The 18337-nt window shown below is 43.0% G+C and overlaps 1 protein-coding gene across 2 annotated transcripts in view; it reads left to right on the forward strand.

Annotated features, from left to right (window-relative positions):
- The window catches only part of XPO7 (exportin 7), a 36369-nt gene that overhangs the window by 12257 nt on the left and 5775 nt on the right, over nucleotides 1-18337 (forward strand). For both annotated transcript variants that reach the window (XM_055578683.1, XM_055578685.1), the window contains exons 10-24: nucleotides 569-715; nucleotides 1534-1706; nucleotides 3617-3810; nucleotides 4242-4347; nucleotides 6498-6633; nucleotides 7162-7235; nucleotides 8382-8462; nucleotides 9678-9741; nucleotides 10423-10531; nucleotides 11422-11528; nucleotides 13736-13824; nucleotides 14543-14650; nucleotides 16527-16609; nucleotides 16851-17065; nucleotides 17305-17443. In XM_055578683.1, the coding sequence (XP_055434658.1) occupies nucleotides 569-715; nucleotides 1534-1706; nucleotides 3617-3810; nucleotides 4242-4347; nucleotides 6498-6633; nucleotides 7162-7235; nucleotides 8382-8462; nucleotides 9678-9741; nucleotides 10423-10531; nucleotides 11422-11528; nucleotides 13736-13824; nucleotides 14543-14650; nucleotides 16527-16609; nucleotides 16851-17065; nucleotides 17305-17443 (1825 nt within the window). The remainder of the gene's footprint in view (nucleotides 1-568; nucleotides 716-1533; nucleotides 1707-3616; nucleotides 3811-4241; nucleotides 4348-6497; nucleotides 6634-7161; nucleotides 7236-8381; nucleotides 8463-9677; nucleotides 9742-10422; nucleotides 10532-11421; nucleotides 11529-13735; nucleotides 13825-14542; nucleotides 14651-16526; nucleotides 16610-16850; nucleotides 17066-17304; nucleotides 17444-18337) is intronic.

The following is an 18337-nucleotide window of genomic DNA, read 5'->3' on the forward strand; positions in this document are numbered from 1 at the left end:
TGTGCAAACAAAAATGTCTGATATAAGTAGATAACAAGATACATAAATGTACTAATACAGTGAGTTTGTTGTTATGAATGTGGGATAATAAAATACATGAAATATTTGTGTAACTTTGCCATTCTAGTTGTGCTTAATGATAAATTAGACAGCTGTGAAAATGAAAATTTCATTACTTTTCATTCGATCAGTGGGAAGCAAACAAGCCTGTTAAATCTGAGATTGTGCCCCTTTCTGCCATTAATCAACATTACAGCCCTGGCAAGTAGTATGGTCCTTCTGGGCTTCTGTTTCAGACTCTGCCAACTGAGGCCAATAACCCCATCTTCCAACATGATTATTGTGAACAAATGAGATAATAGATGCAATAGTCCCCTTTAAAAGTGACTTTTTTAAAAATTGTTTTTTAATCATACAAATGTGTCGTTCAGAATGATGGCCAGCATCTCAGAAGTTAAAGCACATCTCCCACCGCCTCCCCATCCCCCATGCCATCCCACATGTCCTTTGGGAAGCAGTTTAGTGAGTCATGCTTTACATTTTCTTTTCTTCCCTGTACTGTCACCAGAGTTTGTCAGACCCAAACAATTACCATGAGTTTTGCAGACTATTGGCCCGCTTGAAGAGTAACTATCAACTGGGAGAATTGGTGAAGGTGGAAAACTACCCCGAAGTCATCCGATTGATAGCTAACTTCACGGTGACCAGCCTACAGGTTTGTCGTGGATTGCTTGTCTCTTTATTCCTAAACATTGGAACCTCTTCCCTTGCTTGTTGGTTTTATTTAACCTTGTGGCATTACAAAGAGTGTGGTTAGGAGAACATGAGGGAATTGCAAGAATAATACTTAGATTCAAGGCTGGGAGAATTCTTTTATAGTCCCCCTAAAAAAAACAGGCAGAAGAGTGAAAGGAGACTCAGCACCCTCTCTTTCTTAGCCGTGTGTAGGCAGTGGTTCTCTAAAGTGATGGCTTGTATCAGAATCATCCAGAGAGCTTGATGAGAAATGCAGGTGCTTGGGTCCTATTCCCATCATTTCTGGTTCACTCGGTCTAGAGGGGGAACCTTGGGACCTCTATTTCTAACAGGCTTCCTACGAGACTATCTTGCATACTGATGTCTGAGAGCCACTTACTCAACCAGCTCAGGACAGCTCTTCTCACTGGACGATTAGTCTCTGAAATACCAGTAAACACATTAGACTGGTTCCCGTACATAGAACAAAGCCCATCAAAGTTTATCCTTTTTTTTTTTTTTAAATCCTTTATTCTTTATGTCAAGTGGCTTGAGACTAATGTACTATGTACACAAATGAGAGCTAACATCTGATTCTACGGATCCCTTTAATAGACTTTGCTGTGTCCATCCAGCCACGATTCTTTCTCCTCTTCCTTCCTTTTAGAGCATCTGTGCTTTGATGCTTCTGGGACGTCTAGGAGGTCACATCAGAGCATCTTAAGAGATACTAAATTTAAGATTGGACCTCTAGGCGATATGGTGGTAACAGAGGCCTACTCTCTTGGTTTTCTTTAGCATTGGGAATTTGCCCCAAATAGCGTGCACTATCTCCTGAGCCTTTGGCAGCGGCTGGCAGCCTCCGTGCCATATGTGAAAGCCACCGAGCCCCACATGCTGGAGACGTATACTCCTGAGGTCACCAAAGCCTACATCACATCCCGTCTGGAATCTGTGCACATCATACTCAGGTAAGGAAATGGGCAGCCTCCCTTTTTCCCTACACATGGCTTGGTGTCAGACTTGTGAGGGACCCAACACCCAGTTGGTAGACGCATCCTTGATATGAATCTTACTGGAGCTAACGCCAGAATGGGTATTTTTTCCTGTCAGTACAACAGCTGATGAGAGCATAATGTCTGAAAGAAGAGTCTTTTTCTCTTTAACATCCTGTTCACGTATGTCCCTTCTTCACCCACCATAGCAGCATCTTGGAATATGAAGCATATCCACTGATTTTCATTAAACATGAGAGAAGCATTTCTAAGCTGTAGGTGACAACAGTTATAACGTGTAACATATAGGTGTTTAATGTGAACTTCTCAAGAAATAAGTGGATAAATAAAGCATGCTATCCAGAGCTTACTAGAAGATACAAGAATCCCAGGCAGCTGGCCACTGATTGCATTAACCTGACACATGGGTTCTGTCTTCTTGACTGCCAACTGGACCAGAACTCTATAGTAAAGAAATGTCAGACCCTTTCAGAAATGACCTATATAAAAGACAGTTATTCTTGGTGTAGAGACCTTTCTTATATATTTTTTCATTGGCTGTTTCTCAGGAGAATTTACCTGAACTCTGAAGGTCTGGTTGTTTTTTCATTTTTAAGTTGCATGCATAATTTGCTCAAATCAAGTAAATTTGTCATAATAATTATAGTCTCAGTTGTGTATGACTTGAATCATTTCAGAATCTGGGTATTGGTGAAGCCTGCTGGAAAGCATTGTTCTGTTAGTGGCATAGTTTTTATTCCTAAGGACTCAGGTTTCAGGCAGGCCATGTTAGGGAGTGGGGACATGTATGGGCTCTGGGCCCAGTTACTCAACTAATAGCTGTGTGCTCTTGGGCCACATTATAATAGGGATTAAATTACTGTGTCCTGGCCTAGTGTATGGACCATGGTTAACACACAGCTCTGAGCTGCCCGTTGTAGTGGCAGTGATGCTGCTGGATTGTCGTATAACCTTGTCGTAACAGTAGACAGGTTATGATATGATAAGATTTTTAAGTCTAGGAAACCAGTGGATACCACAGGACATGGTATAGATCCACAGTGCCTTGTCTGCATTTCTGAAACTTAAGATGTGAATGTTTAATTTTATAATAAGTTTGACACAAAACTCATTTGATGGCAAAACTTGACCTGTGCTGATATGAGACCACTTAATCTCAGGTGGCGCCAGTGGTAAAGAATCTGCAGTTCAATCCCTGGGTCGGGAAGATTCCCTGGAAGAGAGTATAGCAACCCACTGTAGTATTCTTGCTGGGAAAATCCCATAGACAGAGGAGCCTGGCAGCCTACAGTCCATGGGGTTGCACAAGAGTCAGACACAATTGAAGCAACTTAGCACACACACATAGTAGTGTTTTTAAAAAATTTTATTTAGTGTGACTATTCGTAATATTTATATATTTTGATGCAGGAATATTGTATATGACATGTCACAGCCCGTGGAGGGTTCATGTCACATGTAGAAGCATACAGTACCTCCCTAAAATCTGAAGATTTCTGAATTCCAAAACCCATCTGATCACAGAACAAGTGGCCTCACAGCAGGGACAGGCCACTTGTAGTTAGAGTTTACTATAGTCAGGACCAAACGAGAGGCTGAGAGCTGGGAGCTTTCAGGGTTGAGAAGCATAGGACTGGGAAAATCACTGCAGACAAATGTTACGGGGCTAGGGATTGAAAGATACTTCAGGAGACTGATGCTTGGGTGAGACCCCTGCCTGCAGCCCGTTCTTACCTTCCTTGGTAAAAAGTTGTATTGGGCCTCTGCGGCGGCACGTGGTGGCAGAATGGAGGAGGAGAGCTGCTGTGACAGGGAAGTCAGCAACATCCTTTAAGAGGGCTCCTTCCTTCTTCTGTTGGGAGTAGAGATGGACTAGAAGATCCCCTGGAGGATACGGGTCTGGTCCAGCAGCAGTTGGACCAGCTGTCTACCATCGGGCGCTGTGAATACGAGAAGACGTGTGCACTGCTCGTGCAGTTGTTTGACCAGTCTGCCCAGTCCTACCAGGAGCTGCTCCAGAGTGCCAGCGCCAGCCCCATGGACATCGCAGTGCAGGAAGGTAAGTGGACACCCGACTGCCGTCCGTACCCTTTCACTCACTGTCACCTCCCTCTCACCTCCCCGATTCAGAAAACTTTCCATCCTCAGTTAGCTTCATATAAACAAGAATATTTGATAATAAATGCCATGGGGAACTAGGGAAGAGCAACTGAAGTCATATCTGTAGTGGATGTGTTTAAGGAACTACTGCATTCTAAAACTAATGACCCTGTCTGATAGGGGAGCCTTGGTTATAATGAGTTTCACCCTTGGTATCACCCTTACTAAAGCAGAGGAGTAGCTGTTCTCTGAAGGAACAGTCTGACTTCAGGGCCTTTTCGCTTTCTTAAGATTAAGGGAGTTCAGAGTAAGAAATGAACCTCACAGTGAGGAATTACTTCTTGCAGTGATGACAGAAGGTGACACTAATGGGCCTTCTTCCTGTTGCAGGAAGGCTGACGTGGCTGGTTTACATCATTGGTGCAGTGATTGGTGGCCGGGTCTCTTTTGCCAGCACTGATGAGCAGGATGCTATGGACGGCGAGCTTGTCTGTCGGTAAGTGCTCGCACGGAGGCATCCCGTTTCACTGCTCTCACCCTCCCACCCCCTTTTGGGTCCTGAGACCATGGGAATTTGACATACTTCTGTTAGTGCTTTTCTTCCCATTTACAAAGTATAATTTTATGAAGCTGATTGCCGGTGAAAATGAAAAACTGTTACAGGTCCAGATTCCAAAGTTTTTATACAAACAGCAACAGCCATGCCTACAATCTTTACCAAAAAACCGTCTGCAGTAATTCAGCTAGAAAATAAATTGTGGATATAGAATTAAGAGTATAAGTAGGATACAGAGTGGAGAGTAGCTTTTAGTTCTGTTTAAGTGCACTGTCTCAGAGTTAATGAAAATGTGGACTGCTTTTGCCTTGCCTAATAGTCTAATAGGAAGTCTAATAGGAAACTTTGGGTCTTCAAATATCCCTAAAGATGAATTACAGAATTTCTACAGCCTTTCAGATGTCTTGACATACCCTTTTCCATCTACAGGATTTCAAGTTATTTTGTGTCTGTGTGATTCTCATCTTACTAAAAACCTGTAAATGAGCATTTAGTGATTTCTGAAAGTCTACTTACCGTTGAAATAAAAAGACAGAATTTTTTAAAATCTTTTTAAACCTCTGCAGCAGAGATTCTCAGACCTTTTTCTTTAGGACTCTTTACCATCTTAAAAAGTATAGAGGTCCTCAAAGAACTTGTTCATGTGAGCTATATCTATCAATATTTAACTATATTTTTCAGAAGAAATGAATGAGAAGAGTAGCTTTGTTTTAATGTCTGGCACAGTAAAAGTCAGCTGGATTCTTCTCTCTTCTTCTGCATTCAGACTGTAGTGATATCACACAGCTTATAGCCTCTGGAAAAACCCCACTGCACCCTCCTGTGAGAATGCAAGTGAAAGGGCAAATAATGTGTTAGTATTTTTATGAAGGGCTTTCCAGGTGACTGACTGTAGAGAATCCACCTCCCAAGCAGGAGACTTGGGTGGAGAGGATCCCCTGGAGGAGGAAATGGCAAGCCACTCCAGTATTCTTGCTTGGGAAATCCCATGGACAGGGGATCCTGGCGGGCTATAGTCCATGGGGTTGATAAAGAGTCGGACACGACTGAGCAACTAAATAACAACAATTTTTATGAATGTGGTTTGTGACCTTGCAAGGAACTGCTACCCTGAAGGGTTCTAAAGTTTCAGATGCTCTCCTTAGATATATTGGTCCCTAGACATTTCAGTCCATAATTTTTATTCTTATGCTGAAAATCCCCATTTGCCTCTTTCTACCCCCACCTTATTTATCAGATGCTCATCTGCCCTAATTGAACAAAGATTAATAAGGATGAAATCCAATACCCTTCTGATTCTGTAGCCTTGTGTAATACTGTGTGTGTGTCATAATATAAATTGAGTTTAGACAATTTCTTGTATACTGGTTCTCAACTTGGGTGTTCCAGAACAGTGACTGAGTCCAGTGCACTCATGATGTCACAAAATGTTCAATAGTTTGTTACCTATTTTCACATTATCAAAATGTCAGATGACTCACTTGTAATAACATCATTCTTACTCATCCAGCATCCACTCACTTGCATTCCAATATGCTTGCTTTTGGGGGAATGGGTGCAGGTGAAAGGGATGAAGTCACAGGTAGCATATCAGCTCTTAGTCCCTGGAAGTGTTCCCTGCCTGTGGGCATCGTCCTTCATGTGTCTCCTTTCCTTTTATGGCTCCGTGAGAAAAAGATTGAGAGCCATTGGCTTAGTCCTGTCACCCTCATTTTATAGCTGTGGAACTGGGGCTAAGAAAATAAAATTGCTGTACTTGAGTTCTCACGAAAGTTTCAGGGATGACCATTACCCTAGTACTAGTATTTTTCCCCACTGTTTTTAAGCAGTTACGAGTTCTGCTTCCATCTATAGAATCTCAGGGGACTGGAAGTTTTAAATATCTAGTCATTCATATTCCTTGGCTGTGGTTCCTGAGGCGCAGAAGGGGAGAATTTTGTTCCCTAGTGGAGCTTAGAGCCTGCAGAGAAGGCCTTTCCAATAGGATGATGGGTGAGGGGAGGGGGCGTGTGCCTGTTTCAGAGAGGTTGGTTTTCTGTGGTGACCAGGATATCCTGCTGTTGAGAGAATCATTGCTTTTCCTCCTCCAGGGTGCTCCAGCTGATGAACCTAACAGACTCTCGCTTGGCTCAGGCGGGTAACGAGAAACTAGAATTGGCCATGCTGAGCTTTTTTGAACAATTTCGGAAAATCTACATTGGGGACCAGGTGCAGAAATCCTCTAAGGTAACAGACTCTGAGTTGGCTCCCTTTAGTGCTCACTTCTGCTTGTGGAGTTTCTGAGTAAAAGAAATGGCTGTTAACAGTTTAGATATAGTCTCCATTATCAGAATAATCCAAATAGTTCCTCTTAGTCTGTAGAATTTCAGAAAGACTCCTGAAAGAGTACAAGTCAGCTAGATTCTCCTCTCTGCTTCACATTCAGTCTTCATGTGCTTAATAAATGACCAGTCACAACATCCATTGGTCTCCCCTAAATTGGCATTCTTAGTCCCTATGTACATGAATTGGATATTCAAAACAGCAGAAGGTTTTGAGAGTCTTTTTATCATTTTAGGATTGAAAATAACATGTACCCAGTATTTAGTAGTACTCAGAAACTAGCTCATTCCGTCAGTAAAGACTTCCCCAGGATTGTTGTTCATATTCTTCATATGGTTTTAACCTCCTGCATGAGGACAGAAACAGTATTGGGATATGGTTTTTCTTATCTGTATTTTCTGGTTACTTTCTCTTCCCCAAACACACCACCAGCTGTACCGCCGACTCTCAGAGGTTCTGGGCCTGAATGACGAGACCATGGTCCTCAGTGTCTTCATAGGAAAAATGTAAGTGTTCTGGCTCGCCCTCAGCAAGAGCCCCTTGCAGTCCTGTTGCAACTGTAAAATGTGGTCTTGGCATTGTGCTGCCAGTGCCTTCCAGCATTGATCGTTTGCGTCAGAAACTTGTGCATTTGAGTGTGTGACAAGCTGTGCTTAGAGATACGGCCCGGCCCCAGAGCATTCCAGGCTTGAACAGGCAAGGATTTCATTTTGTCCATATGGAATCTCATCGGCAGCCTCTGGAATCACGGGGAACCTGTTGGGGTGAACCTGTTGTGACATTAGCAAAATAGACCTTCCTCCCCAGCCTCTCGCCAGGTCACCCTCCTGCCCAGAGGCCGCGATCCAGCTTTCGTTTTCTGAATCTGATTGCTACTAGGTGTGCCCCCAGGAGGGGAGCCCCACTCTACTTGAAACGGGCTTACTCCTCTCAGGAACCGTCACACCCTTTCAGAGTCTTGAATCGCAAAAATCAAGTGCTGTTATTTGAATTATCTTCAAAGTTGGAGCTCCTGATTGGCCCTTTTTGGTTCTTTTCTTTTTTTAAGTTATACCACTTTGTTTACATTTCGCCCTTTTTTAGGAGCTCAATTTATCAACGCACACAGTAGTAGCCAAATAAATATATCACCCAGGGCTGTGTGCAGTGCACCATTTGCCTCCTTCCAACCATCCTGGACCTAAACACTCATATCCGTGAGCTGGTTAATCACTTAAGATGAAAAAAACAAAGGGGGTCTAAAGGACTCTGCCAGCCAAGAATCCAGAAGCAAGGGCTACTAGAATTCTGCAGCTGACAGTGGATGGTGCAGTTGCAGAATTGCATACGTCTGCATGTTATCACTGCCGCAGAAATCTCTTGCCCTTGCTGCAGAAATCAGCCCTGGAGTGCCCCAGAATTCCAAGGGCCTGGGTATGGGCCAGTGTAGCTTTGGAACCAAGTAGTGAAGATTATCTGAAGGATAATTTTTCTAGTCAACCAAATGTAAGTACAGAGATTTTATACCCATTTTTTGTGGTTGTGATGTCTGTGAATTGATGATGCAGGTGTGTGGTGACTCGTGATGGATGATTTTCTTCTTCTCCCAACTCTCCAGAACACCAGGCATATCAAAAGTGTCTCCTGCTTTTTCTTTTCTTTTTGTCCTCCAGCATCACCAACCTGAAGTACTGGGGCCGTTGTGAACCAATCACCTCCAAGACACTACAGCTTCTCAATGACCTCTCCATTGGATATCCTTTTCTAAGCTGGCTTCTGGGTGAAACAGGGACCATGGTGTTACACAGTCTGAGAAATCAGGGCCTCTTCCCTTTCTACCTTAATTTAGCTTTATGTATACCTAAGTATGGGCTTCCCAGGCGGTACTAGTGGTAAAGAACCCACCTACTGATGGAGGAGATGCAGGTTTGATCCCTGGGTTGGGAAGATCCCCTGGAGGAGGACATGGCAGCCCACTCCAGTATTCTTGCCTGGAGAATCCCATGAACAGAGAAGCCTGGCAGACTACAGTCCATAGGGTTGCAAAGAGTAACTGAAGCAATTTAGCGCACACACATACTTAAGTATTTTCCATTCTCCTCAGAACCAAAGGCAATGCCCACATACAATCCAGGACTAATTCCAGACCTTAAAAGTGAGCCAGCCGACAAACTAATCGTCTGTTGTTGTTAAGTCACTTAGTTGTGTCATAGTCTTTTGTGACCTCATGGACTGTAGCCCACCAAGCTCCTCTGCAATAGTCTCCCAAAGATTTATTCCTGGCTATCTCTGAGATCTAGAAATCCCCAACAGGTCTTTCTGATAGGTACACACTCTTTGAAGCCAAGGTTTTAGCATAGGTGGCAGTAAAGTCCTTCTGGATTTTTCTATCAGCTTATAGGTAGAAGCAGCCTGATCATAAACTTGGCAATAAAAGTAGTGGCTACACACCCTCTTGACTTGGATTCAGTCTGCTGTAAAGGTTGAATTGCTCCAAAACAGCTGATCACACCAGGGGTCTACAAGAGAAGTAAACCCTATAAAAATTATTTGGATGACTTTTGTCATACAGAGCTAGTCTCATTCTAAATGCATAGGAGAGAGGTTTATTCACACCTACAGTGGGTGCTATACACAGGCTTTAGCGCTTAATTCTCTTTCAGAAGCCCCGTTGAGAAAAGCTACTCTAGGATATCATGATTCTTGAGGGAAACTGCTGGGTTTTAGCTATTTTCTTACACATAGACTTCGAGATGGGTATTCTTTCATCTGTCAGTTAAAATGCTGTTTAGAAGAGAATTCCTTTTTCCCCCATTTGGCAGTATCATATTCAAATGGTTAAGACAAATAGGCTATCCAGGCATGGGATTCATAGTACAGGAAGAAACTGCTCTCACCTAGAAGGTGCCCATTCTGCAGCAGAGATTCTTACTTTGCATCACACTTTCCTTGACCCTCTTCCTCCTTACATACAGTAGTGTAAGGAAGCTAGTGAAGCTGAGTGCGGTACAGTTCATGCTGAACAATCATACGGTGAGTGGTTGAGCCCCTTTCCTGGTCCTGCTCTCCAGCCACCTCCCCTCCCACATACTCTCAGCAGTGGACATGTTCACATTGAGCTCCTTGGTGCTCAGTCCCTCATACTGCCTTCATACTGCCAGATGATGCTTACTGTCATCAGAGCTACTCTTTGGGATCCAGATAATCTGAGTTATGGTGAAGTCACCGACTATTGGAGAAGGCAATGGTAACCCACTCCAGTACTCTTGCCTGGAAAATCCCATGAGCGGAGGAGCCTGGTAGGCTACAGTCCATGGGGTCGCTAAGAGTCGGACATGACTGAGTGACTTCACTTTTCACTTTTCACTTTCATGCATTGGAGAAGGAAATGGCAACCCACTCCAGTGTTCTTGCCTGGAGAATCCCAGAGACGGGGGAGCCTGGTGGGCTGCCGTCTATGGGGTCGCACAGAGTCGGACACGACTGAAGCGACTTAGCAGCAGCAGCACCAACTATTACTGTTACTAAAATAACTTAGTTGTAGGTAACAATAACAGTTTAAAAAAAATTTTTTTAATACTCCTCATTTACCATTAAGGAATGATGATACGGCCATTAGCGTGAAAGGGCTCAGTAATTCTAAAATTACTGGCTTGCATTCTGCTTCTAACCCTGTGTTCTTATTTTTGTAACTTGTTTTCTTTTTTTCAATAGAGCGAGCACTTTTCATTCTTGGGTATTAACAATCAGTCCAACCTGACAGACATGCGGTGTCGAACTACCTTCTACACAGCACTTGGGCGTCTCCTCATGGTGGATTTAGGTACTGCAATAAACCCTAGTGGCTAGTGAAGTAATTTGGCATTGTTCTCAATTTTTACGCGAGGATAGAAAACTAAATGTTGGGAGAAGTCTTTGCTGTTGTTTCAAAAATATCTGAAATTAGAGTTTGATTTCACCAACAACAGATTGTGGTATCATGATCCCTGTAACTGGAAGAGAATTACAGTATGTGTCTGAAGTTTTCATCTGATAGGTTTTAAAATTCTATTCATGATTCTCATCTATAAGATAAGGGAATTGAGAATTGAGATTCCTAAATGCATCTCATTGGCCAGATAATCCCTCCTGCCACATTGGGGTGCAGCCCACCTGAGACGGCCAGTGTTCCTCAGCACCTGCTTCCCTGGCACAGACGAACCAGGAGAGCTTATGTATCTTTCTGGCTCTGGTTGTGATATTAGCAGTTTGGGCTCAGCTTACAACCTGAAGCTTAATAGTATCACAATTTTTAGCTATTTAGGTTTATTCCTACTAGACTTACAAGGTAAAACCTTCTGTGTTTATGAAGGATTACTTAAAAAGGAAGGGGGGGGTAATAAAAAAACTCCACGTGTGCCTAATTCAGGTTCAGGTCTCATCTAGTTCTCATACACCAGACTCAGTCATTTCTCATCAGAATCTTTGATATTGAACCCCATTGGGGCATTCCTGAGTTAGATGATTTCTGCTGTGATGATTTTTCTAGTTTAAAAAATTACCTCTGTACATAATTTTATTCTGAAATTACTACTAGTACCTACTGGGATAATCAAGAGACTGCTCTGAATTATCCCTGGGTCTGTACTTCCATTATAGCAACTTACTTTTCACACATACCACAGCCTTGCACGTTTTGTATTGGGGTCACAGCCCGGGTTATTTTCCTTACAGGAGAGGATGAAGACCAGTATGAGCAGTTCATGCTGCCGCTCACAGCGGCGTTTGAGGCTGTGGCCCAGATGTTTAGCACTAACAGTTTCAACGAACAGGAGGCAAAGGTAAGTCCTTCACACACTGATTGATCAGCTTCTGGTTGAGGGCTAGTCCCTGAGAGAGACTGGATTGGATAGCACTGCAGAAAATGGTGTTTTATCTGTAGATTTTCTACTGATACAGCTTTTTAATCAGTCTCTTAGATTCCTGGGATTTTTAAATAGAAGAACCAACATAAGTTTATAAACTCTTTATGTTAAAAGTGTTTATGTTCTTAAACAGTTCTTAGGATTTTTTATCTTTAAGTTTTCACATGTGTTAGCATAATGTTAATATGTTTTCTCATTGCCTTTTTAATCTCTGAAGTATATGTGGTCATGTCTCCTTTTCATTTTTAATACTGCTTATTAGTGCTTTCTTTCATTTTTCTAGATGTCTTGTGAGAGATTTGTTAGTCTGCTCACAGCACACAAAAGAATTCTTTTTTCATTTTCTTTGTTTTATTTCTGTTTTATCTGTGTTTTCTATTTCATTTATTTCTGCTCTTAATCTTTATCTTTGTACCTTTTACTTGAATCTATTCTGTGGTTGCCACTTCACTTTTCAAGCTCTTCTTTCCTAATACAGTCATTTAAAACTATAAATGTCTCTCTAGGTGTATTATTTCATAAATGTTGTTTTGTTTTGTGTTTTTAATTAATGTAAAAAAAAAAAACATATAAAACTTACCATCTCAGCCATATTTAAGTGGTTTAGTAGCAGTAAGTTTTCACATTGTTTTGAAACGGGTCTCCAGAATCCACAAGCTGTGATACATAGCATCTTTCATTATCATTCAGCTTTTTGCATTTTATTTCCTTTAAGATTTCGTCTTTGACCCATGAGTCATTTAGAAGGGTTTGTAAATGTCCATATAAATGGAATTTTAAAGTTACCTTCAGTTATTGATTTCTAGCTGTCAGAATAGCCATCTTTTTTTTTTTTTTTTGCTTTCCTCCTCCTCTTGTTTCTTGCACATCTGCTCTCTTTACCTATAGATTTCTGTACCAAAACCAGAAACAATGGACTATTAATATTTGTAGGACTTTTCTGTAGTGTTCATGGCACTAATACTGAGTTTTAGAGCCACCAAATAGCCCAGTGATACTGCCCTCTAAAATGCCATACTTTACCTGACATTATAAAATTCTCCTTTTTCATCTCTAGAAAGCCTCTTGGTGTTCTCTCTTCAAATTAACAAGAAAGTCAGAGAGCAACGCCAGTTACCAGACTCTCTCGTCTTTACTCTGGTGTACTGGGATCTGAGATGGGTACTACTATCAAGGATAACTGAGGGATAGCAGCCCCTTCCCCGTCACATTAGTTCTGTACAAAAAAGTAAAATTAATGAAAGAACCACCTTGGCCATGAACTACAACCATCACTATATCTTTGTCATGTCTCATGTAACAAGCCCATGTCTTAGACTTAAAGTTGAGCTTATGGTATCAGTTTAGGAATAGAGCTGTAAGCAGACCATTAGCAAAAATGCAGACATTTTTTACAAACGAATCAGTATACCCAGTGTGCCTACTCGTGGCTGTTAGCTTTTGGAAAGTGGTTTCATTGCTCTTCAGGGCCCACTAGTCAATATTTTGTTCAGAAAGAGAGCTTTGGATTTGGAATCTTGGTGTCCTAACCCTGGCCCTCTTGCTGCCTACGGCAGGACTGTAATTAGGTCACAGGCTCTTATTCTGTAAAGGCACAGTATTAGTACTTTATAGGTCCAAGATCCATCAGTATTCTTTCTAGATAGCCCAACCAAAAGGCAAATAGTCTTGCAGACTTCTGTCTTGCTCCTGGCGGGGTCTGCATTTGCATTCCTGTGGCACTGACGCCTTTGTAACTAGATGTGGTACCAGACCTTTAGGGATGACTCTTCTCCGTCTTTTTGTATGTGCTTTTTTCTCCCCCACCTTTTCTTGAATAAGCTTTTTTGCTTTTCCATTTTTTACATAACAATTTATCACATTAATGTCTTAAAATCTTATCATCCTCTGTTTTTGCTATGATGGGCCAGGAAACTATCCCTTTCTCTGGATATAAAAAGCATCCAAAACTAGTTTTTCAAGAGAAGAGATTGCACTTCTCTCTCTAGTATGGGAGAGATCGAGTCAGAATACTTGCGAAGGGATACTTGTTGAATGATGGGAGAAGGAAGATGAAATTCCCATTGAGTGGTGATAGGTTTGGTGTTTCTTCCGTCTTAACATATTTTTGCCTTCTGCCACAGCGAACTCTAGTTGGCCTCGTAAGAGACCTGAGAGGGATAGCTTTCGCCTTCAATGCCAAGACCAGCTTCATGATGCTGTTCGAATGGATGTATCCTAACTCAAGCTAGGTGTGCATCTCCACAAGCTTTACCTGAAGGGTGAATGGGTGACGGAGTCACTGGAGAAGGTGGGAGGAATGAATTGTGAGGCTGAGAAGGTGGAGTGTTACCCAGAAGGCAGCCGTATCTTTCGAGTTCTCAATTCCTCAGTGATCCAATGACGTGAAGCTGCCTGGTCATTGAGATTGAGGAGTGAGTGAGGTGGGGCTCCTCAGTTTCTATTTGGGGTCCCAGTTATAAATCCCTTTGGAATTCTTGCATGTGAATTTTGCTACACTGAGAAAAGAGACTTTTCAATCTACTAATGAATAAGACAGCTGTACTAGGAGTTAGAAAGGCTAACCTTACTAACTTCATAATCTGTAACAAAGCACTTAACATCTAAGTGCCTCTGTTTCCTCAAACAGTTATGTACAGTTATGCTTCCCTGTCACCTCACAGAAGTGGTAAGAGGACAGATAACAGGATGAAATGCATTGTGCTTCTCAGAAGAAAGGCATTATGTAAGGTAAAGTGTGTCTTTAGATGCCCGTTAAAAGGTAAAGGACACACAGTTGCTCTAGAACCTTCTGTTTAGAAAGACGCTAAGATTAGCAAGCAGGAGACAGGGGATCAGAGAACTGTAATTTGGCAGTTTGTGCCTGACCAGTGCTGAGAAATTCTGTACCTTTCTGGATTCAGAATTCTTCCTTAGCTTTTCATTTACAGCTACCCCTCCTACATGCCCATCCTGCAGCGGGCCATTGAGCTGTGGTACCATGACCCAGCTTGTACTACACCTGTGCTCAAGCTGATGGCTGAACTGGTCCACAACAGGTAAGCAGGGAGATTCTCAAAAGGCCCTGCCACCCTTCATCTGAGCGGGCCCTACGGTTGTTTGTTTTATCTAGTGTTTTCAGCAGATTATAGAGGGTACTAGGATGCACTGCTGTCAAACTTTGAAAACCTCTGATAGACTGTGTTCTGTTTTTGTTTGTTTGAAAGAAGGATGTCCCCACCCACACAAACCCATAGCGGCTTGCAGGAAGTAAGTCACTTTTTAAAAAGCGTCTCAAGATACCCACTCTTAAGTGAGTCTGGTGACCAAGAGTCTCATTTATAAATTTCTTTTTCATTTATTTATTTTTAATTGAAGGATAATTATAACAGGGATCAGCCATAAGTATACATATGTCCCATTATGTATTCATTGTTAGGCAGATGACAGCTGAGTCAGTGAAGGTTTATCTTAAATTAAGAAAGATTTCCAAAATAGTACATTTTAGATTTGCCCAGCAATTTAGGGGCGTAAAGAAAAGACAACTTCAGCACCTTGACTTCACTAGAACTTCAGCTCTGCATCTGCCTTGGATCTGTACCAGCACACCTGAGAGAATTAGTCATTTTTACAACTACCTTAGTGAAGAAGTGGGTGATAGTCACAGAAGCTGTAGCCACCTGTGAGGCTTATAGTTAAGACTTATTTATAAAATAAACATTGAAGAACATCTGCTCTTTGCCACTTATCACTTTGATATTGATTGTGCCAGACAAAACCTCACCCACTTAGATGTTACATTCTGGAGGGACGATAGGCAGTAAAACAAGTGTGGAAGATCATTTGACAAAAGTAAGATAATAAAACAAGGGAGTTGAAGAAGAGAAGGATTCTCAGAGACAGTAATATAGATGGACCAGAAGCATTCTGGTATTCCCTGCAAGGAGAGGGAAAAAGCAGTCAAAACACAGGAAAGAACTGCAGTGGTCCTGAGACAGAATGAGCTTGCTGGCTGAAGCCTAGGGAAGGAGGGGAGACCATGGTGGACGACCAGTCAGACACATCGAGCAGCAGCTCAGTACCGCAGTAGTGAAGCATGGTGTGTACTCTCAGTATGTGGGAAGCTACTGGAGTATGTTAAGCAGGGATTAAAATGATCTCCTTGACATTATTTAAAGGTGTCCTTCTAGCTTCACGCGGAGAATGAGACCCTAGGGGCAAGAGCGGAAGCAGAAGGACCTCACAGCTGGCGGGTGGGTTCAGGACATATTGGAGAGCTAGATCTTGACGGATTCTCTGTGGCGGGGGTGGGGGGAAGAAGAATCAAGAGGACTCATGTTGGTCTGAGGCCTTACCAGCCATGAGGTCAGCGACCTCGTTAAGCAGTAGAGGAGCAAGCTGAGGAGGAGAACTCTGGCCTAGGGGGCAGTCAGGAATGCAAAACTCAGGTTGATGACGTTGTTTGCCCTCCCGGCTTGACTCCTCAGGTAGCGCTCTCAGTCCCTTCACAGCTTTTCTTCTTCAGAAGTAGGGACGAGGCTTGTACCCCTCCCGCAGTCGCCAGTGAAGCTAGAGAGGTAATATATAATAGATTAAAGTCTGCAGGGCTGTGAGTGAGTACAACCAAGCAATGACTGTGCTAGAACCCATAATTTAATAAATCAAATTGAGAATTTTTAAAAATAATTTATTTCCAGCTTCATTTCCCTTGTTTTTTTTAAATGTTTTCGGTTTGAGCAGCAGAACTTGAATGTATCATGTTTTTCTTCAAGATACAACAAGCTACATCACTGGTTATCTTGTATTAACTTGGTTATTTCACATTAGGATAGGTAGTCTGTGTCTTCACGCTAAAAGTATCACCTAAGGTACTCAGGCAAGAGTGAGTCTTCCAGGAACATATCTCTGACTTTTATCTCCTCTGTGTTTGCTCAGATCCCAGCGACTCCAGTTTGATGTCTCATCCCCCAATGGCATCTTACTCTTCAGAGAAACCAGCAAGATGATAACAATGTATGGTAAGCAATTAAGAGGAACAGAACCCTGGAAGTGAATTCCAGCCCAGTCGCCACACTCCGCAGTATGGGTCTCGGGCCAGCCCTGGCAGTATCCAGGACAGCACTGCCAAGGCCTGCTGTGTTGCTCATGCACTCGTGTTACAGCGCCCCCGGTGCCAAGGGCTTTTGGACTAATAGGGTTGAGTTGGTATGTGAACTGTCAGCTACCACGTGATTGAATAAATGTATCTTGTCTACTCAGGCAATCGCATCCTGACACTAGGAGAGGTCCCGAAGGATCAGGTCTACGCACTGAAGCTCAAGGGCATCTCCATCTGTTTCTCCATGCTGAAGGCTGCTCTCAGCGGGAGCTATGTCAATTTTGGAGTCTTCCGTCTCTATGGGGATGATGCCCTGGACAATGCTCTACAGACCTTCATCAAGCTGCTCCTCTCTATCCCCCACAGCGACCTCCTGGTAAGCCCTGAGCTTCATCATTGACCGAATCTGAGCCCCTCATCATGTCAGTCTTTTTTTTTTTTTTTTTTTTTTGGCTGAGGCCATGATTGAATGTTTCTCTGAAGAACTAGAAGCTAGCTTCACTGGGCCCTTCTGTCTTCCCATCCAAAGGGCACTAAGCTGTTTATTTCTGATCGTGCTCACACGTGCTGAGGTACACATGGCCTCCGCTGACTCTAACCCTGCTTCTCCCACAGGATTACCCCAAGCTCAGCCAGTCTTACTATTCACTACTGGAAGTCCTCACCCAGGACCACATGAACTTTATTGCAAGCCTGGAACCTCATGTCATCATGTATATTCTCTCTTCCATTTCTGAAGGACTTACTGCACTTGGTAAGCACCTGGGTGGGTGGGCGGGCTGGTCAATTGGCTTTTACCACCTCACTAAGCAGAAGGGAGAATCTTGCCTCAATAGGATTACTGCTTTGGGGAGTTGTCCCTCACACCAGAGTATATAACTCTTGAGAACATTCTCCTCCAGCACATACTTACTGATGCCCTCCTACAGACTAGGCACTAAGGACCTAGTAATTAGTCCCTGTCCCTTGGGAGCTTTTCATCTGGTAGATGAAATAGACATGTAAACAGATGACTGCCTGCTCCTGCCCTTACCTGTGTAAGCACAGCAGTGGGGTGAGTACAGAGTGCTGTGGGAGCACCCCAGAAGAATACCTGAACTCCTGGCCTTGAGGAGGGTGTCCTGCAAGGCGCTGAACGGGCATCATCAGATGAATTGGGGAAGAAGCCTCCTGGAAGCAGGAACAGCAAGTACTAGCCCCCAAAGGCAAGGAAGAACCAGGAACTCCAGATGGCAAGAGAGGAGTGAGGCGAAGCTGGAGGGAGAGAGGAGGCAGGGCAGATCTGGAGGTCATGGAGGCTGCCCCCTTCAGCTGGATCAGGGTGCTTGGATCCTAGCCTTAGGGCAGTGGAAGCAGTGGGGCATTTTACTCAGCGTACTCCGTAAGTCTTTTCATCCTACTCCACCTGGCTCTGGTCAACCATTTTGTTACCACACTGCCCGCCAGCCACCTGTCTTAGTTGGTGTGTATGTGTACAGAGAATAAAATACATTTTCACACTAAGCTGAGCAAAACATAAGTCAACTGAAAAATGATCATAATTTATTGCAAATGCACAGAGAATGACTTTTGAATTGTCTGCCATGGTGAGTTAGCCACACTTCTGTGCCACTTCCTTGATATGCACTTACCCCTAGCAGGGTGCATC

Source organism: Bubalus kerabau, chromosome 4 (genome assembly GCF_029407905.1).
Source record: "Bubalus kerabau isolate K-KA32 ecotype Philippines breed swamp buffalo chromosome 4, PCC_UOA_SB_1v2, whole genome shotgun sequence".
Taxonomy (NCBI): Eukaryota; Metazoa; Chordata; class Mammalia; order Artiodactyla; family Bovidae; genus Bubalus; species Bubalus kerabau.